General features: G+C 34.2%; 1 protein-coding gene across 1 annotated transcript in view; it reads right to left on the bottom strand.

Moving 5' to 3' along the window:
• LOC125647958 (peptidyl-prolyl cis-trans isomerase G-like) overlaps positions 1-24,430 on the bottom strand; it is a 31,729-nt gene extending 7,299 nt beyond the window's left edge. The window contains exons 1-19 of the mRNA XM_048874831.2: positions 24,341-24,430; positions 18,997-19,061; positions 18,568-18,642; positions 18,365-18,472; positions 16,480-16,524; positions 15,948-16,035; positions 15,614-15,643; positions 13,689-13,834; positions 12,304-12,460; positions 9,919-10,044; positions 9,592-9,703; positions 8,481-8,689; positions 7,892-8,221; positions 7,520-7,705; positions 6,139-6,297; positions 4,647-4,730; positions 4,063-4,444; positions 2,159-2,218; positions 585-694 (exon numbers count right to left, since the gene is read on the bottom strand). Of these exons, the coding sequence (XP_048730788.2) occupies positions 585-694; positions 2,159-2,218; positions 4,063-4,444; positions 4,647-4,730; positions 6,139-6,297; positions 7,520-7,705; positions 7,892-8,221; positions 8,481-8,689; positions 9,592-9,703; positions 9,919-10,044; positions 12,304-12,460; positions 13,689-13,834; positions 15,614-15,643; positions 15,948-16,035; positions 16,480-16,524; positions 18,365-18,472; positions 18,568-18,642; positions 18,997-19,060 (2,471 nt within the window). The 5' untranslated portion in view covers position 19,061; positions 24,341-24,430. The remainder of the gene's footprint in view (positions 1-584; positions 695-2,158; positions 2,219-4,062; positions 4,445-4,646; positions 4,731-6,138; positions 6,298-7,519; positions 7,706-7,891; positions 8,222-8,480; positions 8,690-9,591; positions 9,704-9,918; positions 10,045-12,303; positions 12,461-13,688; positions 13,835-15,613; positions 15,644-15,947; positions 16,036-16,479; positions 16,525-18,364; positions 18,473-18,567; positions 18,643-18,996; positions 19,062-24,340) is intronic.
• Positions 24,431-25,744: the final 1,314 nt, after the last annotated feature.

The following is a 25,744-nucleotide window of genomic DNA, read 5'->3' as shown; positions in this document are numbered from 1 at the left end:
AAAAATAGCCCTTTTAATAGTCAGGATCGAAGTTCATAATTTAAAAATGGCTTCTAACAGGAACACGATTCCTCAGACTTTATACCCCCTTTTACATTATGACAATGGAGATTCCTCTGACTTCAATACCCGCTATTACATTGTGACACATCAGAGATTTCTCAGACTTTAATCCCCACTTTTACATTGTGACATCAGAGATTCCTCAGACTTTAATCCCCACTTTTACATTGTGACACATCGGAGATTTCTCAGACTTTAATCCCCGCTTTTACATTGTGACATTGGAGTTTCCTCAGACTTTAATTCTCATTGTTTGTTTTGTTATGAAATAAAGATATTAAACCACTTCATTTTTTTAAAATTTTGATATTTTACTTCAGAAAATGCTTAACTACATTGTAAATCCAATATATTGGATATCGCATCAGAAAATATTGTATTGTATCGTATCGGAAAATCTTGAGCAATACACACCTCTACCCTGAAAGCCATGTTTGAAGGCATTTTGTTTTTGTATTACCTTGCTAGTTCTGATGTAGCCTCTGCTACCTGTCCTATTGGAGACATTGGCGGGGTCTTACCTTGCTAGTTCTGATGTGGCCTCAGCTACTTGTCCTATTGGAGGCATTGGTGGGGTCTTGATTCTCACTGGTGTTCTCACACTCTCTTCTTTCTTATCAGAGTGAACATTCTAATAATAAATACATATACATTGAGCTTAATATTAAATAATTATTACATACCCCCTCCCTCCTCTAAATGTTTTTTTTTAAAGTAAAATAATCATTTGAACTGCAAAATCAACTACAGTGTATTTCAGCCTCCAAATATTTTGTAACAGCCTTAGTTTTGTAATTATATTACCATAATTTGCAAAATATAATACACAGTTGTATTTAATACACCACCACCACCCCTCTAGGGTCTGAAAACTGGACCAAAAAAGCACTTCGTTTGTTTAATATGCAGCAAAAGTTCGACCAAGTGGTAATTTAACTTTATATATATTTTGCGCTAATTTTCACAGAATATTTTTGAGGAAATAATGAATTCTGAACAAAGATGAAAAATTAGCAAACCGCACAGCTATATTTTTGAGAAACTTTGAGATAATCTTCACTGAATATCTTCAAAAAATACTTGGGTAATGATCATTTTAATTTTAGCAAAGCATGAAATTTTATAGCATTAAAGTTTGAAAAGATTAGATATTTTCTTGTTTAAATTGAAATCAATTAAATAGTCAATGTTGTAAAAATACAATAAAAATGTTAAACTAGGGTTTGATTTGTTGTAATAAACACACCGCCAGTGATTTACATTAGGTGCAATATATCAACCCTCTCGTTAATTTATAAAAATGATTATGATCAGACATTAATAGGTGCTGTAAATAATTACTGCTCTCTGTAAAAACAATACCTTCGATATGGCAGAGAAATGAAAAAATTCAAGCACCTTTTGAAATTTTGTTGCATGAAGATGGGTATCGTATCCATACCAGTTGATTACAGCAAAAGAAAATGTAATAGTGTATGCAGACTCGTGGAAATCGGACCATATGCTAATTCACTCTGCATGATTGTTGTTTTTCTTTCTATACCCTGAGGGGGTATCTGACAAAATCAAATGACAAGCACAGTGTACTCAAATATGGCTTCGTAAAATGTGCTGGATGCCGTCTCATTATTTTTTTTGCTCATTAAAAGTTATTTCAAAGCTTCAAATTAACATTTCATTGAAAGATATTCATAAACTTTAGAGTAACTAACTTTTAGTGACACATTATTTACAATTTAGCTTTGTTTATTCTAGCACATGACAAGGCATTGTGTACACATGCTAGAATGGTGGTGCCACATACAAGGTGAAGAATATTCAGATCTAATGAATATTATTTTTGCTGTTATATAATGATTTAATTATCAACACTTTCAAATAGATGAACAACATGAAAAAGCTAACAGTATCTATGAAGGCTATGTCTCCGAGTGAAACATTACTTCACTGCCGAGTTCCAACCAGGGAAAAACAATGGCCACATGATACACCAAAAAATTCTTGAAAAAAGTGTGTATTATATTTGGCAAACTACGATATACTACCGTAAATGTAAGTTCTCTATCAAAATTTAAAGAAATTTCAACATGCATACCCTTTGTTTGGGCTTAAATTCCTCCTCCGGCTCAGGTGGTGGCTGCCATTTAAACTTTTCCTGTACAACACAAACATGAATTTTATTATAAACCTTTCCAATACACTAAACAATATACAATCAAACCTTTCCAATATAACACTTATTTATCATGGTTTAATTATTGTTATCGAACCATACACTGCCCACCAAAAATATCCTTGATGTCAAGTACACGAGAAATATAATGCTTCAAAATTTGGGTTTTTTTGTTTTTGTTTTTTTGGTTTTTTTTTTTTTACAGCTGAGTACTTCATTGATATGATTCAATGTCATTTTTAAACAAACTAATTCAGGGAATTTATGTCCCCTGTCTTAGAACAGAATAAGATAATTCAGGGAATTCATGTCCCCAGTCTTAGAACAGAATATAAAGCTAATTCAGGGAATTCATGTCCCCTGTCTTAGAACAGAATATAAAGCTAATTCTGGGAATTCATGTCCCCTGTCTTAGAACAGAATATAAAGCTAATTCAGGGAATTCATGTCCCCAGTCTTAGAACAGAATATAAAGCTAATTCAGGGAATTCATGTCCCCTGTCTTAGAACAGAATATAAAGCTAATTCAGGGAATTCATGTCCCCTGTCTTAGAACAGAATATAAAGCTAATTCAGGGAATTCATGTCCCCTGTCTTAGAACAGAATATAAAGCTAATTCTGGGAATTCATGTCCCCTGTCTTAGAACAGAATATAAAGCTAATTCAGGGAATTCATGTCTCCTGTCTTAGAACAGAATATAAAGCTAATTCAGGGAATTCATGTCCCCTGTCTTAGAACAGAATATAAAGCTAATTCAGGGAATTCATGTCCCCAGTCTTAGAACAGAATATAAAGCTAATTCAGGGAATTCATGTCCCCTGTCTTAGAACAGAATGAGTGGGTGGAACACCTAAAATAATGCAGCTGAAGAGAGAGCAATAAACATGGTAACCCCCCACTTAATGAACTCACAAAAAGTAGACACATTCTGATCTCAATTGTTTATACATAAATGTATTAAGAGCAAATAAAGCAACAAATTTTATTGTCATGAAGTGTCAATTATCAAGATTTGAAATAATTCCAAAACTGATGTATCTTACAACTTGAAAAGAGAGCAACTTCAGTTTGTGGGTTTTATTGTTTTTTGTTTTTTGTTAATTCCTTCATTAATTTTGGAAAGAAGAATTTCTGGTTTGTTGGTTTTCATTGCCTACTTCATTAATTTGATTATATCGACTTCATTAGTTTGATTATACCGACTTCATTAATTTGATTATACCGACTTCATTAATTTGATTATACCGACTTCATTATTTCGATTACAATGCCCTTGATCTTAAAAGTAAATGCTTAGTCACCAGGAAGAAGGAAAGAGGCTAGATTCACAGTATAAAACAATTCAATACCTTATATGAATTGTGACCATGACCTTTTACCTTTTGATCTCAAAAATCGATAGAGGTCTTTCTTATGTTATAGAAATTCACCACCTTCAGCATCATTGCACAAGCTTTAAGGAAACTAAAGTTATCATCAGGAAACCATTTTATTTAAATATAAATTTCTGACCTTGGTCTTTGACCTCAAAATCAATAGGATTCTTCTTCAAGTTAAAGGAATTTATTGTATAAAATGTCATTATAAAAGTTTAATGACTTTGTGTGTGAAAACAAAAGTGTGACAGACAGACAAAATGATGTACAGACCCAAAGTAATGTCCCGTGCATTTTGCTAAAAGCGGGAGACTAAACATACATGACAATAATATTACTTGATAATCAACCTGCTCCAGAAATTTAAACCTGGGATATTTAGAATACGACCTATTTCTGACTAGGCGGTGAGGTAAAATTCATATATACATGTATATGTAGAAAATACCTCAACTTTTTTCTCTTTCTTTTGTTCCTCAGTTGTGCCATTATCATCAGATTCATCTGAGCTGGAGGAAGAACTTTCTGAATCTGATCTTGATCTGCTTGATGACCTTGACCTTCTTGGTTTAGCGTCATTTAATGACTTCATTGGATGGGCTTTGATGGGTACCTCTTTCTTTTCCAAGTCATACTGTATTCGACTTTGTTGCAGAACTTCATTAGTTTTACTAGGATGGTCCGCTCTTTTGTCGTCTGGAGATTTTCTGATGGTGGATCTAAATTCATTTTCTCTGTGTTCTCTCCGTTCATCTGAGATTTCTCGTCTATCTGCACTATATCTGGAACTGCTCAGGCTACCATTCACTTTCACTGAACTTGATTGATCCCTAATGAGTGAAACAAAGTCTAATCATGTTAATTATCTAAAACATTCAATTTAAACCAGTTTCAAATGAACTAGTATATGAAGTTTAAGATTTTCTTTATATAAAGTTGAATGAATCTGACCTGTTTTTTTAATCTGAGTTTACAGTTGAATGAATCTGACCTGTTTTTTTAAATCTGAGTTTACAGTTGAATGAATCTTACCTGTTTTTTGATTCAGAGTTTAGTGGCTTCTGCCCTGGCTTCCAGTGTGTTGGGGGAGGACTTTCCGATTTCTTCTTAATAATCCTTAAAACACAATTTACATTGATATAAAAATAGCAATCTTCATCCTGAAATGTGTACATTTAACAAGTCTTATTGAACAAACATGTAAAGTATTTGATTATGAAGCAGAATTTTTGAAAACTGCCCGTCCAAAGAATTTGTTGGATCAGAAGAAAGTGACAGACTGAGTACACAGTGCGGCCTCAGCAATCTGGGCGCCATTTATCTGGATACTTTGCCTTCCAGACAACATTTTTAAGGGAACAAAATTTTTATATGTTAATTTGCATCGTTAATCCATCCAAAAATTCATGTTCCAGATCCAGACAGCCAGGTTTTACAACAAAATGTTAAAATGCATTGAAAATTGTATCATTAATCTGGATTAATTAAAATTCCTGCTAGACTCAAATCCACGATCTACAAATCACTGTTGACACGTTAAGCTACTGAGCTACCCAGCAATTTGACTATCTCATTCATGTTTCACAAAGACATCCCATTATGAAGATATGTTACTCCTCTTAAGTTAAATGTATTTATTAACATGATCTGACAGTTATTTTCATGTGTAAAATATTAAGAACGTACCATGTAACTGTGTAGATTGATTCTCATAACAATGCCGTAGAGCTTTTATTGTTTTGCAATTTTTAAATTCTGGGTAGAAGCAAGAAAATTTGTTTTTAACAAGTATGGCAATTCTTGTTTGTGCATGCAGACACCTGTAATTTTGATGTCACATGGAGTTCTTTTCAGTTACTTAATAGCGGATCAAAATAATAAGTGTGTGTGGAGATCAAAGCAGAATTAGTTTGTAATAATGAGCTTGGATGACTTTGCCCCCAGATATTGGCTTGAATAATTAGGCCTATAGAATATGAAGCATTTATTTTTTCCCCAGTTACATGTAGAAATGGATTAGTTGCTTTTAGTCTGTGTGGTGCATAATTTTGACTATTTGGCTGTACGCCCTGAATTTTTACATTCAACATATTTTAGATTGCCCTCTGAAATTAAATATACAAATTGTACATGTAAATATCTACAAGGACATGGGTATTTTAATTTTTGTGCTTTGAAATACATGTAATTGTTTAAAATATCATCACAATTTATTTAGTAATTCTTATCTCATAGTGCACATAAACAAAGTAAGCATATTGATTCTGACAGGAAGATATAAAATAAAACTGCGATTCTGATGATTCTGGTAAGAAACCAAGTGTCCAGATTAACAAGGCTCCACTGTATTTCACTGTTCTGATTAATGAGGCTCCACTGTATTTCACTGTTCTGATAGGTAAAATCATCAAAAGGACCGGTAACTCAAAAACTTTGCGAAAGACTTCAGCACTCAAACAATATCACTCACAATAGGCAAACACATTAAAATTCAACTTCAAATATGAAACAAAAATAAGCATACCTTGCAGGTGGAGGTCTTCTGTCTCCACTTCTGGACCGCGAACTTGACCCACTACTAGAGCTGTATCGTCGCCTGCCCTTGTTTCTGGAGTTTGACCGTGACCTTCTAGGCACTTTCTCTTTCGACCTTGATCTTCTCTCTGAATCTGCTGAACTGGAACTTAATGAAAGAAAGATACAATTTGTGATTACTTTATACATCTTTTGAACCTAGTGGATAATATACTGCTCAATGCGAAAGTTTTAATTCTTATCTCCTTGTTTTTTAAACCCAATCATTTTCAAATACAGAACACAAATGTTTACAAATATCACTAACAGTATTCACTTATATTAATGTAATGAATAGTTATCAAGGGGTCCATAAAGTGGGACAACCCTCCCAACACAGACATTACGCGTTCCTCACAACACAGACATTACACGTTCCTCACAACTCGGACATTACACGGACATTACGCATTCCTCACAACTCGGACATTACGCGTTCCTCACAACACGGACATTACATGTTCCTCACAGACATTACACATTCCTCACAACACAGACATTACACATTCCTCACAACACGGACATTACGCGTTGAAGAGGAACAACACATCATCATTGACTTCCTTACGACACAAAAATAAATTTCAGCAATACATTCCATGTCAAGCAAAATATTGTCATCTGACTGGTATGCACATTAGGATAACGCATAAATTGATGATCAATAGATCGTGAGTTCAAATCCTGCAGGTTTTGATATTTTTCCTGTAACTTTCTACTAAAACTGTATTTTCCAAGAAAATAAGGCAAATTTTAAAGTTTTCAATTCCAATATATTATTGTATACTTTCTCCATTTTCTATCCACAATTTTCTCAGTTGTGCTTTACCTCCTTAACCAGAAGCCATGAGTGCATCGTGTGTAATTGCTGACCTAAAGTTTGTGTAACTCTGTACAGAAACAACTGAATGGAACCAATGTTAAAACTAGGAAGAATTATTTTAGCACACTAAAGTTGATGTCTCCCCTTACGTTTTCCATAGTTTTTTAAAAAACATTCTTATGGATCATCTTTAGGTGGAAAATTTAGTTATGGTACATAGCAGTCACTTACGTGTATATGTGCTTCAACCAAGGAATAGTTTTGTGAACATACCAAATATCAAAAGCCTATGTCAAAAGACAAAAAAATACCCCAAAAATTATATTATTGGCCTTAACATAAAAGGTCAAGGTCATCAAAAATGGCACACGATACACTGTCTTACCATGGTATACCCAGATACCAAATATCATAGACCTATGTCAAAAGACACTAAAACAATATGTTCCCCTTCTGGGAAAGGGAGACATAATAAAAGCAGATAGATCTGTACGCTTTTTATTCATGCCTTGATTTTCTTCGCCTGTTGTGCGTGGATGATGTCCTCCGAGGGCTTCGTCTGCTGACTTCTACTCGTCTGCGCTCTTGCTCCACGTCCCTCCTCCTCTCTCTAGAATCACCCGCAGACATGTTCCTCCTCTCTCTAGAATCACCCGCAGACATGTTCCTCCTCTCTCTAGAATCACCTGGAGATCTACAACAGCAGTGGGAATGTGACCAATAATACTAATGACATGTTATTGTGTAAGATTGAAATAAAAAGCTGTTTATTGTTCGCTTTTAGTACCTATGTTTTAAAAAAGTTGTAGAAACATGTTGAATAGAATAGCAAAAGATTTCCATAGCAACAATAGTAAAATTAACAAAATTTTGGCTGTACCTGCGTCTGATGTTCCTTTCCTTGTCTCCGGATTTGTATCTCTCCTTGTCCCTCTGTCTGGGGGGTGACGAATCGTCAGACACTTCCCCGTCTGAGGAAGGGCTTCTGTCACGTCTCTTCTTTCTATCCTCAACACTGTCTTTTCTTTTATTGCTCTCCCTGTCTTGCCTTCTATTTTTCCCTTTGTCTTTCTCTCGATCTGTCTCCCTATCTCTCCTATTGGGAGATCGATCCTCTCGGATGGATTCTTTTCTTTCTCTGTTTGGTCTCTTGTCAGACTTATCCTGTCTGGATCTTTTCTCATCTTCCATTCTATCTGGTTTGTCCTCTCTAATTGTTTGAAACATCATGAATTAAGAAAATTTGGTAAATAAAATATAATTGTTTGCTATGTCAATAGAGAACAATCTGAACAGTAACTATAACTTCTTGAAACAGGCAATTTCTCCCCATAAAATTTAACTATAATATTAATTCTTACAAAAGAGTACCACTTTAGTTTATCCCAATATTCACCTTTCGTTCACTTCATCTTAGTTTTACTGTAGTAATCGTGAACTAATGACAGAATAGTGAAATCATGTTTAACCTCCTCCTCCTTGACTCCTGGTTGTTTTCCTGTATGTACCTCTCTCTCATTGGCTGTCTGTCTCTCCTGTCAGCCATCCTGTCTCCCCTTGTCCACCTCTCTCCTTGACTTTGATCCTCCACCTCGTCAGTTTGGGATGGTCTCAGTCTGGACTCGATCGCCCGTCTCCAGTGTGGGGGAGTTTCACTTCTGCTCCGGCTTCTATATCTCTTTTTATTACAAAAAAACAACACACAAAACAATTTAATGTCTTTTGACATTATGGGTGATAAAATACAGGTATCTATCTCTAGTTTTATTTGTGAATATTCTGTTAAAGAAATGATCTAAAGCTGTCCTAATGGAACCATTACCCCTGCTGGGTACACAAAATATCAATATGATTATTAGAAATACGACAAATAATAGCTTTTAAAACTTTTACACACTGGACAGCTGAATAAGGTGATTGTTTGCGGGAAATAATAACCGAAGCAGTTGATATTGATAAATATATTTTCAAACTAGATTGATTGATTGAATATTGTTTAACGTCCCTCTCGAGAATATTTCACTCATATGGAGACGTCACCACTTCCGGTAAAGGGCTGCAAAATTTCGGCCTATGCTCGGCGCTTATGGCCTTTGAGTAGGGAGGGATCTTTATCGTGCCACACTTGCTGTGACACGGGACCTCGGTTTTTGTGGTTTCATCCTAAGGACTGCCCCATTTAGTCACCTTCTACGACAAGTAAGGGGTACTGAGGACCTATTCTAACCCAGATCCCCACGGGACTTTTCAAACTAGATGATTTCTAAATAACTGCATGAAACAGTGGACTAGATGTGTAGTGTCCCTCTCAGTGGCTTAAACACAATGACAAAAAAACCCCACACTCCTAATCTTTTAAAAACAACAATATTTACATGTATATCATAGATTTTTTACGACTTTTTACGGTCTGAACACTCACCAATGTGCCCCGTCCCTCAAGCTTCCTCCCACTAGGTGTAAACTTGGGTATTACGACTTTTTACAGTCTGAACACTCACTAATGTGCCCCATCCCTTAAGCTTCCTCCCACTGGGTGTAAACTTGGGTATTACGACTTTTTACAGTCTGAACACTCACCAATGTGCCCCGTCCCTTAAGCTTCCTCCCACTGGGTGTAAACTTGGGTTGGTTCCCATAGGGAATCCTGTCAATTCTCCTCCTGTTGCCAAACCCTGGTGGTGATTTTTCTCTGTAAACGTACAAAGTAATAAACCCCAACAATTAATCAGAACTTGAATCAGAGTTAAGAAAAAATAAATGCATTGTGACTTATCCCAATATCTCATGTAAATAGCAACTGAAATTTTTCTGCTCAAATGAAAAAAGTATTGATATTCTTTTTTAATTATGCACTTGTAAACCATATTTCATTTATCACAATGACAGATAAGAAATTTCCATTACTTTTCTATTTCTTCCTCTCTGTTGCCCCTGAACAAGAACTTTTGCTGGGGGACCTCAGGGATTTCATCTGGACGAATCTGGGCGAACACTGTGGTGATTTCTGCCTCTTTCTGCTTATCCTTTTCACTAATTAACAGAAATAATGTGTCTGTAAATCACTATGCTCCTGACCATGGCCACATTCAATGCAGCAGATTTGATCTTGACTGAATGACCTTAACCTAATCAGTCACCTCTGACTTTGATCTTTCTGTCTACGAAGTATGAAGTCCCTATGTTGTATATTTAAATTTTTTTGACTAAGGCTAAAGTTACCTCCAATACATCATCATTTTAACCTTAGCAATAGCAGTGCTCACACTGCTAAATATATACAGTACTGCAGTAGTAATTAAAGAAAGGAATAATTTAAGACACAAATTTCAATTTTGTAAATACATGGGGGTATGAACTTTGAAGCTTCATGAAGAGTATGCCAGTAAGAAACATTGCAGTAATAGAAACATATATGCCCCTCTTCATGTGACAATATTGAAAAGGCTCAACATGAAAATTAGTATGTCTATAATGATAGTGAAATATTTGGGATAGTGTATCGAGATCAAAGTCTTCCCAGTAAAAGATTCTCACAATATTGAGCAGAAAATTTTATGTGCAGAAGGTTTGACCTCTGACCTTTGGATGTAAAAATCAATAACGATTACCCACTCCGTAGGGTTTATATATATAACTAGTTCGATGTCTATCATGCAAAGGGTTCACAAAATATTGAGTAGCTTGACCTCGACCTTTCGCCTCAAAATCAATAAAGGTCATTTACTCCTTAGGCGGTATCAGCACCAAGTTTGATATCTATGAAGCAAAGGGATAAGATATTGAGCAGAAGGTATTTTCTTAAGTTCAGAGTAAATCAAGTACAACACTTAATGTCTTGCGTATACATAATTTTATATAGCACATTGAAAAAGAGCTAAATCAAATCTAAGTTAACTTGTCGAAAAATCAATATCTGCCAAATATTGTACACACTAAATATAATACATTTACAGTAGTTCCAAGTCTCTACTATAAAATATCATAAAATACAAAATTGAAACTTATTATCTAGGAATGTGAATAGTGACAATATATGAAACAAAATTCAAATGGTAAAATCATGCAGACTGATAGCATTTTAATTAAATAATCCTTCTGCCATAAAATATAGTTCTTTCCGAACTCCTTCTAAATTTGATTTGATACTGGATAGGGTTAAGTAACAAATATGTAATTATATTTGGGCCAATACAATAAATATTGAACTAGTACTTACATAGTAGCTACATCATGAACAATAGTGCTCAAAAACTGAGGAGCTAACTTCCTTAACTACAGTTGATTAAATAGAGAAAGTGTGTTACTTTCGATTGTATGTACTCCAAATGACTAAATCTAACAGACAGGCTACGAGAAACTGTATTAATCTATCAGAGACAGGCTACGTGAAACTGTATCTATCAGAGACAAGCTACGTGAAACTGTATTTATCAGAGACAGGCTACGAGAAACTGTATTAATCTATCAGAGACAGGCTACGAGAAACTGTATTAATCTATCAGAGACAGGCTACGTGAAACTGTATTTATCTATCAGAGACAGGCTACCTGAAACTGTATCTATCAGAGACAGGCTACGAGAAACTGTATTTATCTATCAGAGACAGGCTACGTGAAACTGTATTTATCTATCAGAGACAGGCTACATGAAACTGTATCTATCAGAGACAGGCTACGAGAAACTGTATTAATCTATCAGAGACAGGCTACGTGAAACTGTATTTATCTATCAGAGACAGGCTACGTGAAACTGTATCTATCAGAGACAAGCTACGTGAAACTGTATTTATCAGAGACAGGCTACGAGAAACTGTATCTATCTATCAGAGACAGGCTACGAGAAACTGTATTTATCTATCAGAGACAGGCTACGTGAAACCGTATTTATCTATCAGAGACAGACTACGAGAAACTGTATTTATCTATCAGAGACAGGCTACGTGAAACTGTATCTATCAGAGACAGGCTACGTGAAATTGTATTGGGAATAATCTCTTTCATGAAATGAAAAATCAAGCCTTCCTGTAATTCTTTATGAGGGTATAGAAAGATTCAATCTGACTTAAATCCAGACCTTTATTTACATTCTCACATCCCCTTTGCAATATCATAAACAGAGGTCAGGTTTAGTCAGATTGAGAAGGGTTGTTATACATAATCCATTAAGCATCTTCCAACGACATCCTGAAAATCCATGCATTTTCAAAGTTTTGAGTGAACTTCGCTGTGGTGATTTGATGGCAAAATATTCACAATTTGAAGAATCATAAACAGATGTGAACGTTTTTACCTTTCCTCTTCTTTCTTTCTCTTTTTATGCTTTTTCTTTTTTGATTCCTTTTTGTGCTTCTTTTTTTTCTTCTTGGCCTTTCCAGTTTCTGAAGATGACTCATCTGATTCACCAGAACTCTTGGCTTCAGATTCAGACTGCTTCTTTCTCTTTTTAGCTACATAAAATAAACATGAATAATAAAGCTTGGAAATTTTGGAAAAATTAAACACCACTTGAAGGAATTATATCTTACTGTCCTTTGTTTTGGGCCTAAATTAAAATGTTGTTTGTTTGCCCTCAGCTGATAAACCTATGGAAATTAGCCCAATTCAAAATACTTTGTTGCTAATTTTCATTTATAAATTAAAAAATTACTTTTTAATCAACTTTTGTCCATTTTTATTCTGTTGTTTGATTTCATAGAAACTAGGTTGGGGCATTCAGACAATCGATTTAACACTTCGTTAAAGACTTTTTAAAAGCATTTGACAATTGGTGGCAATATTGCCAGCATCACGATAAAGTTCCAGAGCCTGTTTCCCTCAGATGAGGATTGGTTCAATGTGTGTATTTCTTTAGTGGTGCAATGTGGAGGCACTTCCAATGAAATACGCAGTAATAGAAAGTGGAATATTTTGATGAGACAACATCCAGAGAGATCGTGTTCTAGTTCTTGTGGATGAGTGCAGTCAGGATGATTTCCACTTGAGAAAAACAGGCAGAATTGCCATAATATATCTGATAAATTTAAACAAGCTTACAATAGAGGGTGGCTAAGGACCAGAAAATGCTTACACTACATAAATAAAGCAGGATTGACATGCATAGGAAGACAAATACATTCATACACAGTAATAATAATGTTTTATTAATATAAAACATAACATTTCAAAAGATGCATTCAAGTACATGTATATGTACTTTCAAATTTTAATAGTTATATAATTTGCATCTAAATTTGAAGAATAAATGAAATATTTTTTTCTACCTACTTAACCATTGTTAAATTTGAATTAGAAAAGGGCAAACAAACAGTATTATATAATTCATGCCTTGCTAGTGAAATCATTAATTTGAAGTGCATATCAGAACATTTACACATAGATACAAATTTGCATCAGCAAGGATACCCATTTCCCAGATTTCAGTACAACACCTCAATAATTTATGTAACCTCTGTCAATCACTTCTCCCCTACCTACCTTTAGATTCTACCTGTCAATCAGTTCTCCCCTACCTACCTTTAGATTTTACTGCCAATCAGTTCTCCCCTACCTACCTTTAGATTTTACCTGTCAATAAGTTCTCCCGTACCTACCTTTAGATTTTACCTGTCAATAACTTCTCCCCTACCTACCTTTAGATTTTACGGTAACTCTGTCAATCAGTTCTCCCCTACCTACCTTTAGATTTTACTTGAAGAACTAATTCCCCACAATTGGCAATTTTCACATCAACCTTTGGTCTGCTTTTTTCATCTGTCTCTAAATTCTCAATTTTCCTGACCACTTCTTCACCAAAGATCACTTGTCCGAAAACAGTATGCTTACTGAAATCAAAGATATGAAAATAAGAGCAGGGGTCAAATAAATCATATTATGATTGTCATTAATTAGAAATCTTTCATCATGTTGTTTGAGTCAACAGCAGTGAAGGCCATACACAACATGGCTACCATTTTCTCTAACACTACTTTTTCATCTCCTTGATATGAAGAGTTCTTGTATGATTTCTGAAATGGGTTTAAAGTTTATATCGTGATAATATTACGTTACTATATATATCAACCTGGTTAGCTTAGTGATTAGATCACCTAACTGTAATGCAAGAGTTACGGTTTCTCTACAATTGATTCAAAGACTATTCTCCCCTTCTTTGCTACAATAACTTACAGTATATACAACCTTCTAAAATACATAAGAGCTGACTTTACATTTTCACTTGCTACAACCAGGCCCTATCAAAACATGCTAACTCTAAAACAGACCTGGTAATATACCCCACAATTTTTGTAGGAATAAGATAGGATGCAAGTGAATTGGAACTGGAATATCACTAAAAATCATATATTATTCAGAACCATCGCATATGACCTTAATTACAGGGTTTGAAACAAACTTGAACGTTTGGTAGCTATGTGGGCTCCTGAACTTTGCAATTCTTGGGGCCCACATCAAAATTCAGTTACCCACAAATTAGTACACCTTTTATTTACCAGTAAAAATGTGTTAAAGCTTTGTTGGATATTGAGAAGAATTTATTGTAAACATTCTAGCCGCCGAAACCACTCCCCAGGGAATCGCTCGTTTAATGAAACTTCCAACTTATTCCACTTCCACTTGAGATTCACTAATTCGTGTTGTGTCTTTTCCAATTTTATTATTGCTACTTTCCTTAAAGTTTATTTGCCTCTGCTGGAATCCATTATTCTTTTGTAACTTTTTATATCCCATTCCTTACTTGTATGTTGGCTTTTTTATATTGTTTTCAAATCAATATCGATGATCAAGTGCAAATGAAGCTATGTGATTTGGGTTAAGTTAACCATGACAAATTTAAAAAACAATCCAAGCTTTAAAAGAATTTTTTTTTAACACCATGAGCTATAATATCAAAACTTTGATCCCAAATGGTAAGATGACATATGAACTCTAGATTTATATTAGCACATGTAGACGGATATAAATATATTTAAGTATGTTTAATGTGCAGTAATACATATTTCTATGAAAGTTCTGGTCAACAGGAGATTTTTAATCAAGTCCACTTTATCTTCACTTTTGAACAAACTTGGAGGCCCTATACCTAAGGAGCTTTGTGACAAGTATGGTTGAAATCAGCACACTGGTTTAAGAGAGGAAAATTTTTAAAAGGCAATTATTTCATGATTCCAATTATATTTGCTGAGGATATGTCATTTCATTTGATCAAACTTGAATCCATTTCATCTAAGGTTACTTTACATTTTATATAAGGTTACTTTACATTTTATCTAAGGTTACTTTACATTAAATTTACTTGAAAATGACTCCATAATTCTTGAGAATATAATTTTTTTTTAAAATTTAACATTTAATTTTTCCTGATTCTACATTATCTCCCCTTTGCAGAGGGTATGGCCCTTCATTTGAAAATACTTGAATCCCCTTCACCTAGGAATGCTTTCAACAGATTTCGATGAAATTGACCCAGCAGTTTCTGAGAAAAAGTCAATTATGTGAAAAGTTAATGAATACACAGACCTCAGATGATAAGACAAATTTTGATCAGAAAAGCTCACTTGGTCTTTGGCTCAGGTGAGTTAAAAGCAAAGTTAAATCAAACTTACTTATCAAGGTGTGGTGCAGGCTTGGTTGTTCTGGTAACAAATGGCAAATAGCCGAAATTCATAGAAAAGAAAAAAGCCACTGATTAGCCAAAAATCAATAAAATGTTAACATTCATAGTATCAATACAATGTTTAAATGTTTATATGCATAGAAAACTACCACAAAAGCTAAAAGGCCAATGTATGCTCTTTGAACATTTGTACTATTTTCTCAGTTTTTCTCCCTTTGAAATTCGAAAGAAGAAAAAAACACCAATATGACACTTGATTTGAAACTGTCATTAATACCTGCACTAGAAAAATCATTGTCTTCATTTTACAAAATCAATCTTACATGAAAAACTGGGACCCATTTGTGTCCTTTCCACGATTGGCCATGGACAAAAGAAAATCTTTCTCATGCTTCACCACAAAGTTCTCATCTGTAATAACAAAATATCATCTCATGCTTCATCACAAAGTTCTCATCTGTAACAATAAAATATCACAGATTTTCAAGTTTTATATTCCAGCAAATCTAATTACAGTCAAAATGGAAAAAAGACCTCGAGATGTCAAATAATTGCTACAAATAACTCAGTAGATATGCTCCGTGAAGTATACAATCAAAACTAGAGTATATATATCGTGTAAATGGAACTTTTAGTGAGACACAGAGATATATGTGGGTACATATATTTAGCAACTTTATAATTCCAAGACAGGTAACTACTACCTCCGACGTGTAATAAATTGTTAACAATTTTCAATTTTAGCAATCTCATCACTCTCGTTAATGATGTCAAAATTAAATCCTCGCTAAAAATTCTGCTTATTCGGTATGCTTCATACATCAGTTCTCCATTTACTTCAGCATGGTGACTTACCGGGAAACATTCCTCCGTATATAGACTCCCCTCCAGTTCCATCTCCTGTAAATAGTACACATACAGTAGATGATTGTACATCAGCATTCATCACAACAAAATTTAACAAGATGTGTTTGTGAAACACAAATGCCCCCGATAATGGCCAATTCCAAAGATGGCCAATGTCACAAGGACAAATATCTTGGTACCAGTAGAAAGATCTTGTCACAAGAACTGCTCATGTGCAATATGAAACCTCTAATATAAATTTACCATTTAGAAGTTATGACCTATTTCAAATTTTTAAAAATGTCACAGGGTCTAAAATGTTGGTACCCACGAAAAGCTCTTGTCACAAGGAATACTCATGTGAAATACCAAAGCTCTAGCACTCACTGTTCAAAAGTTATTAGCAAGGTTAAAGTTTCATACAGAATGACAGACAGGACAAAAACAATATGCCCCCCGATCTTCAATCTCGGGGGCATAAAAAGATACTGTATCAATCTGCTCCATTCTAACTACATGTAGCAATCAAAATTGTTCCGAAAGTTTCAGACCAATTTTGATTGATTTTGAAGTCTTAGGCTGACATGAGGTGTGATACTTCAAACTAACCAAACTAGACTTATAATTTTCCCCACCTCTCTCAATAAAAAAACTGTTGTGTAATGATCATCACTAAATCATACTGTGGAAATAATACATACTCTTCTCTGCATCACGCCTCGTATCAACCTAAGACTTCAATATCAGGCCAAGGGCAGGGCTAGGGTTAATATTGGTTGAAGGTTGACATGGGATGCAATATACATGGGCAGGGCTAGGGGTTAAAACTGGTTGAAGGTTGACATGGGATGCAATATACAAGGGCAGGGCTAGGGTTAATATTCAGGGCTTGAAACTAACTTTTTATGTCACAGTCCAGTTGGACTGGTGGGGTATAATTTCAACCAGTCTGCAAAAAAATTTACCAGTCCACCAGAGTTTTCCAGACATAATTAAACATATTTCGTTAATGATATTAAAATGAAATATGTAATTTAACTCAATATGCCTTTAATAGAAAATATTGTAATACTTATGTGAGATTTATATTTACTAATCAGGTTTGCCTGAGAGGAATGCCAAATGCTCGTTTACAATTCACAAGTATATTTTCCAGAATGACGTTTTAGAAAATTGACCAGTCCCATTGGACTGACTAAAACAAATGTCAGTCAGTCCGCCAGACTTTTAACCAGTCATGGACTGGCGGGCATATGTTAATTTCGAGCCCTGATATTGGTTGAAGGTTGACATGGGATGCAATATAGAAAAGGTGATGTATTACTATAAAGTTTAACATATTCTTCATAACAACACACAAATATAAAATAGTAGAACAAAGATCACAAATATCAATTTGTTTTAAAGAAATTGATTTGTTCCGCTCTGCTGAATGGGCCGCTGGATGCAATATGTCTTTGTGTCTTTGTTATTAATTGTATGCAAAAAAATCTATATATACCATGTATGTAATAAAATGCATTACATGGATATAGACGAAGACTACTGTAAATGTAGAAATGTAGAAATGTTTACAATGTTAATTTACCCTAAATATATGAAAAAGAACTTTTGGCGTATATATTCCATGTCAAAAGGTTAATATTCACGGGGCTTTCTAGCATGCATGTGTATGTACATCAACTGCTGTGTAATCCTTAACATAGATAGTCATCAAACTTCATTGGTAAATTGACTATCACTGGTCAACAACCCTGTTGGTTTCAGGTCAAAAGGTCATCTTGTTTCCCAAACATTAATTTTAATTGGTGAAAAGAGGAGGAAGGCACATATGTTTTACAAACATGTTTTGTTCATCATAATTAGCCAATACCTGAAATATTTACAATATTACCTTTGGTGAAATCCCCCGACTGTATCATGAAGTCTTTCACCACGCGGTGGAATGGGGCTCCCTTGTAATGGAGAGGTTGTTCTGATTTCTGACCGACTCCTTTCTCCCCTGAATATAATGAAGAGCACACATCATTATTCCAAAACGTACTAAAGCTAGATGTACATCACGTTCTGAAACGTCATCTCACAAAACAAACGTACCTGTGCATAATGAACGGAAGTTTTCACATGTTTTTGGACAAACATCTGCAAACAACTCAAACACTATTCTTCCTTCTACAACAACAGAAAGTTGAAAACTGCTTATTATACATAATTGTATGCAAGCAAATTCACAGAGGAAAATTTATCAATTCTTAAGACTACTTATTAAAAGTCTGGAAGTTGAATCCAGTAATTTTGATACACTTTCTTGATTATTAAAGTGTCTCTCAATACTACACACTTGAAGACAACAATTCAAAGAGACAATGGGACTCTATTACAAGGAACAAACAGATGTGTAGAATTACAATTTACTGACAAAAGTTACATAGGAAGTCTGGGACAGGGAACAGACACACATGTAGAAGCATTATTTACCTGACAAAGTTTGGGAAAAGGAAGAACAGATATAGAAGTACGATTTACCTGACTTTCCGTCCACCTCAATGTCCATGAAACACCGGGGTTTGTATCCAGTTGATGAAGTCATCCTACAAAACCACACAATACTATAACTATAGTCTAAATCCTGCTAACTTGTTCATTCAATTTGATATAGGAATAGGTGCAATAACCATGATAACATTGAAATTCATTACATTTATTGAAAAAGTAAAAAATTAAACATTTCCGCTGAAATATACCCTAGCTTGTACTATGACATCACAGATTTAAGGATTTTTTACACTTTCCTTTGGAATTGTCAAAGATGTTAGTTATTCAGGCCGTTTAATGCCTAGAAATCATTGGTGTCATGAATCCTCTAAAAGGCAATTTTCATATTTGAATCAAAACAAAACAAGAAATGTTTTAGAAACATATGCCCTCTGTGTGGCAATATTAAAAAGGATCAAATTTAAATTTAGAATGTAACCATAGTTCAAATTGTGGATTATCTAATACTCAGGGGAAGCCACAATACAAAGTTTGATCTTTCAGACAAAGAGTTTTACAGATACATGTAATAAGCAGGTTTTTTTTTTTTAATGATCTCTATCAGATAAAGGGTTCTACAGATAATAAGCAGGGTTTTCTTTTATGATCTCTATCAGACAAAGAGTTTTACAGATAATAAGCAGGTTTTTTTTAATGATCTCTATCAGACAAAGAGTTTTACAGATAATAAGCAGGGGTTTTTTTATGATCTCTATCAGATAAAGGGTTCTACAGATAATAAGCAGGGTTTTTTTATGATCTCTATCAGATAAAGGGTTCTACAGATAATAAGCAGGGTTTTTTTTTTATGATCTCTATCAGATAAAGGGTTCTACAGATAATAAGCAGGTTTTTTTTTAATTATCACTATCAGATAAAGGGTTCTACAGATAATAAGCAGGGGTTTTTTATGATCTCTATCAGATAAAGGGTTCTACAGATAATAAGCAGGGTTTTTTTTTATGATCTCTATCAGATAAATGGTTCTACAGATAATAAGCAGGTTTTTTTTTATGATCTCCATCAGATAAAGGGTTCTACAGATAATAAGCAGGGTTTTTTATGATCTCTATCAGATAAAGGGTTCTACAGATAATAAGCAGGTTTTTTTTTATTCAGACTGATTGATTTATAACCTTGTGAGATTCAAAATGAAAAGTTGGACCTTGTGACTTGAAAATCAATGGGGGTCATCTACACTGGAATACCAATATATCAAGTTTGATGTTTGTCATGCAAAGGGTGTACACGATAATGAGCAGAGAATATTTATCCAGAGTACTGAGAGTAGTTTGACCCTTGACCGACCTTGTAACTTCAAATCAATTGGGAACATCTACTTCTTTAATTGGGTAAAACCATTATGATATAGGTCAAGCTGAAAATATCTTGATATGTTTAGAGTAAACTGACCCTTGACCTTTAACCTTGTGACCAGTTCATTATTTAATCTGAACCACTAATTTGTAATATTACAAACTAATTACAACATCAGCAATAAAGGCTTCAAATTAGCTATGACTGTTTTATGTGTGTTGCATCTTTCATATTTATAATCCAAAGTAACAAAGTAGGCAAACTAATAAAAGAACTGATTGATGTAACCCCAGTTTAAAAGTTTAGATCAGTTGCACTCACTTAACCCTGTAGTCTGTACCAATTTTTTTTTTTACATCACTGACCTGAAGGACCTGTCAGTACATGACAACTACATTAGGAGATCCCTTATTTTCTGTACATTAGGAGATCCCTTATTTTCTGTACATTAGGAGATCCCTTATTTTCTGTACATTTGAATCCAAATATCAGAACATAGTAGTGAAACTCACTATAATCGTATTTAACTTCCTGCTCTATTGATATCTTCAAATTCAATTCCCTACTCTTTTAATAAAAGATTATTTTCTCTTTCTTAGTGCTTGCCTTACAGAATGATTTATCATTAGTTGGCACTTGACTCTTGGGAAGTGGTTAAACTGTGACAACACTCTCATATAAGACACCTGCGACTCTGGCTAGGTAGATCAATAAAATTTCTTTGCTTCTCTCATTTTGGTGCCTTTCCAGACACTGCATCTCCCCCATACTTAAGAGCTCTGAATGCATTCCCCCGATTAAATAAAGCATTGTTTCCTGTCCTCTACTCGCTGTTGGGGACTTAAAATACTGGTATGTCCCTGTTTGCATTGTATATGTGTCATATAATTATTTTAGAGGAAAACTGTGGTGAAATGGACAGACAGATACACTATATCCTATAAATACTAATATGCTGTGTTTGTATCACAGGAGTCGGCAATTTTATCAATAAAGTAGAAATATATGAGAAATGGGCATAAATACTACCACTGAGCTTCGCGAGCGTAGTGACAGGAATGCAACGCGATTTCGACAAATCTGCTCCGGTGCTATATTGCGTGAAAAACACAGCAGTACCCGGTATAAATAACATCAGTCGATGTGCCCCACCTGATTTCTGGATCGGTCACCCTTTTAATTGCCGTCAATTACACTAAAATCCAAAATAAACACATTTTCGAAAATAATCACTCTCCATTAGTTTTTGTGTGATGTCATGCCACTTGCTGCTGAACTATCGCGGTTGAATTTTATCATGTTTATAAGAAAAATATATAAAAAGAAATAAAACATCTTTTTTTATGACTTGTTTTTGTGTTTGTTATTTTTTTTTTTAGAGACAATAATTGGTAATTAATTTTTAATTGAGTGTTAAGTTTACGTAGGTAATATGCGTTTGAAAATAAAGGGAGGTAATTTTTTCACGAAATCAATATTATGCTTCAAATTTGAAGAAATATGCCCAACAACTTATATATATTGTGTTTGATATCACACTTTGAATGGAGATCATCATGTTGGGGGTGGAGACACAATAAAGTTTTCAAATCCAAAAGGAAAAAAAAATGACTTATTGAGTACAGTATATGAATTTTCAAATATATCTAGATCTACTCCAATTTCAAACAACAGATGTACAGACTTTGCAGTTTGTGCATGCCCCAGGCCACCCCCTCATTTTAGGGTAGTATAACTTACAACGCTTGTTATCTCATTAAATAACATTCTTCAATTTTAGCCGTTTAAGCCTAGCTCATCTTTCAATAAGGCCTAAAAGCACTATTTAAACAAAATTTTAAAGTATCATGCTGAATTTTCTTCTCATCCTCACAAATGTCAAGGGTTCTGAGTGAACTCATGGTTCTATGGGATGGCCAAATGGACTCTACCAGGCCTGCTAACACTGCGAGAATGTTTTCTCCATGTATCAAGGTCCATGTCCCAAATCAGGCTGATTTATAAATAGGATTTGCCCCCCCCCCCCCCCCCATGATTTTTAAAAGGTCTGTCATTGACTGTACCACTGGAAAATTCAATAGCAAAAGCAGAACTGATGATTTTTTAAATGCTAAGTGAGGTTCAAAACAATTTCAGCAAATTAATAATAGTATTTCTTCATGCCACAGTGTTCTGCTGTAACCTCATAGAAAGAATTATTGGAAATATCTTGTATATAAATATTACTATCTTTAGTTATTAATATTTAGTAAATTTCTATGGGTTGGCGCGATAAAGAATTAGTCTCACTGCACTACGTCCTTGAATGAAAAAACAGCACAAGAGGCGTAAAAAGACCGGCATCCCTCACCCACCTCAAACTGAAAAAAAAGCAGGGGAGGTTGACATCTGAGTGACTCAGGTGATATATGGAAAAAAGAAACTTGATAAACTGTACTAGCAAAAATTTTGCAATCAATAAAAATTTCTATCTATTAAATACTTTTGTTATGTGTGATGTAAAATTACAACAATATCTAGGCCATCACATGCCGTGATTATCTGGAATTTCTCCGTGTCAATTTTGATTTTACTGCTATTGTTCAGCAGCAAATGGCGTGACATCACACAAAAACTTATGGAGAGTGAATATTTTCAAAAGTGTGTTTATTTTGGATTTTAGTGTAATTGACGGCAATTTTAAAAGGGTGACTGATCCAGAAATCAGGTGGGGCACATCGACTGATGTTATTTATACCGGGTACTGCTGTGTTTTTCACACAATATAGCACCGGAGCAGATTTTGCCAAAATCGCGTTGCATTCTTGTCGCTTCGCTCGCGAAGCTCAGTGGTAGTATTTATGCCCATTCATATATTTCTACTTTATTGATAAAATCGCCGACTCCTGTGGTTTGAATATACCTAACATCAAAGAGGATTACTGGTAAGGGACAGGTCCTACAGTCACACCCAAATTTTATAGAGATTCATGGCCACCACCCCTAACAAACTATGTACATGTGACAGTCAGATGGGTTCTATCGCTGGCAGCCAGATAGGTCAGTTAGTAGAGCACCTGACAGGAGGTTCAGAGGGGCCCAAATTCAAATTCCGATCTGGTCTGTTGCATTTTCTCCCTTCCTGTAATACATTTGGTGTCCGGATGTCCTGGACCAGCCTCTGGAACTGACATTTAAAAATGCCTGCCAGGGGATAAAGATCAAGGTGTGAAGACATTTAAGGAGGGAGGAGTGTAGCAGTCAGACAGGTTCAATCACTGTCAGATAGCTCGGACAGTTGGTAAAGCACATGACAGGAGATTCAGCTTCAGGGGGTCTGGATTTGTATTTCGGTTTGGTCTGTTGCATTTCCTTCCTTCCTGTTACAATACATACACATACAATTCCTAGATACATTGGGAAGGGGTGACCATGAGTTCGATGCCTGCATGTGGACCTTTGTAGTTTTAAGTCCTAAAAATAAGGCAAATCCCCCTCCCCTGCTCCCAGTGGTTCCTCCATGTAAAGACAATACTTCTGAAACACTCGCTATAAAAAGTCAAAGTTGGAGTGAAACCTCTGTTTAGAAAAGAATAATATTCTTTCTTAACTGATTTGAATAACACAGTTTCTAAAATCCTATTTTATAATCTGACCGTTTATTTTTATCACTTTGAGCGTACACTGCATATATAGGCGCTAGGCCTATGCCTATTGATTTTTTTTCCCCGTTTAACACCAACATAAGTATCATCATAGAAACTTATTCAACTAAAGTCATGCAAATTAAAAAGCATTATCAGTTACAACATTACAATAATCTTGTCTTTCGTTACATTTTGCACAGAGCATGACTAATTTACATGCATCACACATTAGCTCGAATTTCCTATGAAAATGCCGCTATCTTTCCCCACGAGTGTATACATCGCACACCTTTCCCCAAATATTTTACATGATGATAAACGTTTTAGAAGCCATAATATTCCTTTGGCAAAAATATACCTATAATCGTATTTAACTTCTTTCTTAAACTTACGTTTTTATTGGATAATTTACCCTCCACAATGGTGTCAATGGTGGAGAACGGAGTTACCTGCTCTTGGCGTTTCTAAAATGCAAATCCGTTGTGGATCCGTGTTTCGGCTACATTATAAGAGGCCACAGATTATACTAGAAAGTAATAAAAACAACATAGAGACTTGAGCAAGTCTAAGATTATACTTGAGTTTTCACTTATGTATTAGATTATCTGGAAATTGTTGACGTGAGAAATTTTCTGTTTAGCTATATATGTAAAGATATCTTCAATCTGATTTTAAAAATTCGATCCTAAGATACGCTCACAGTCGCTTTGTACGCAGAATATACGGCGCGGATCTAAGAAGCCTGGTTTTGAAGATATCTCATAATTATAATCTATGAGATATCTTACAGGATACCTCATCTAATTTGCAGTTTTTAAGATATCTCATAAAATATATCAGATATCTTATAAATTATATAAGATACCTCATAAAGTTTATAAGATATTTTATATATTAAACAAGATATCTTATAAAGTTTATGAGACATCTTAAACAAATAAAAGATATCTTTTAAATTACTTTTATAAGATATCTTATAAAACATAAAACATATCTTATATGTTTTATAAGACATATTACAAACTTTATAGGGTGTCCTATAAATTTTATAAGATAAAAACATTAATGGATTTTTATAAGATATTTCATAAACTTTATAAGATATCTTATAACTTTTATAAGATATCTGTAAAAATACAGTTTATAAGATATCTCATATATCTTATAAGATATTTCATAACGTTTATGAGATATCTTGTTTGATATACAAGACGTCTTATAACATTTATGAGATATCCTTTAAGATATCTCTTATAAACTTTAAATCACATGAGATGTAAAATATATGAGATATCTTATAAACTTTCTTTCATAAGATATCTTGTGGTGTTTATGACATCTCTTATAAAAATCCATTTAGGATATATCTTTAAAAATCTATAAGATATCTTATGAAACATATTTTATAAAATCAAATTTGTAAGATATCTTCTATTTTTATAAGATATCTCATATACTTTTTAAGATATCTTGTTTGATATTTAAGATACCTTATAAAGTTTATGAGATATCTTATATAGTTTATAAGATATATTACATATACATACATGCATTTTATGAGATATATTACATGTATAAACTGTAAATTACATGAGGTATATCATTAAATCTATTAGATATCTTATCAAAAATAGAAGGTATCTCATAAATTATAAAAGACATCTTTATAGATGAATAAATATGAATATGGCGTGTTATGGATATCTCATATAATTTACAGTTTACAGCTATCTCATAAGATATATAAGATATCTTATCAAGTTTATGAGATATCTTGAATATTAAACAAGATATCT

Source organism: Ostrea edulis, chromosome 6 (assembly GCF_947568905.1).
Source record: "Ostrea edulis chromosome 6, xbOstEdul1.1, whole genome shotgun sequence".
Classification (NCBI taxonomy): Eukaryota; Metazoa; Mollusca; class Bivalvia; order Ostreida; family Ostreidae; genus Ostrea; species Ostrea edulis.
Note: the sequence above shows the minus strand (reverse complement) of the source record. Positions and strands in the feature narration are given on the sequence as shown.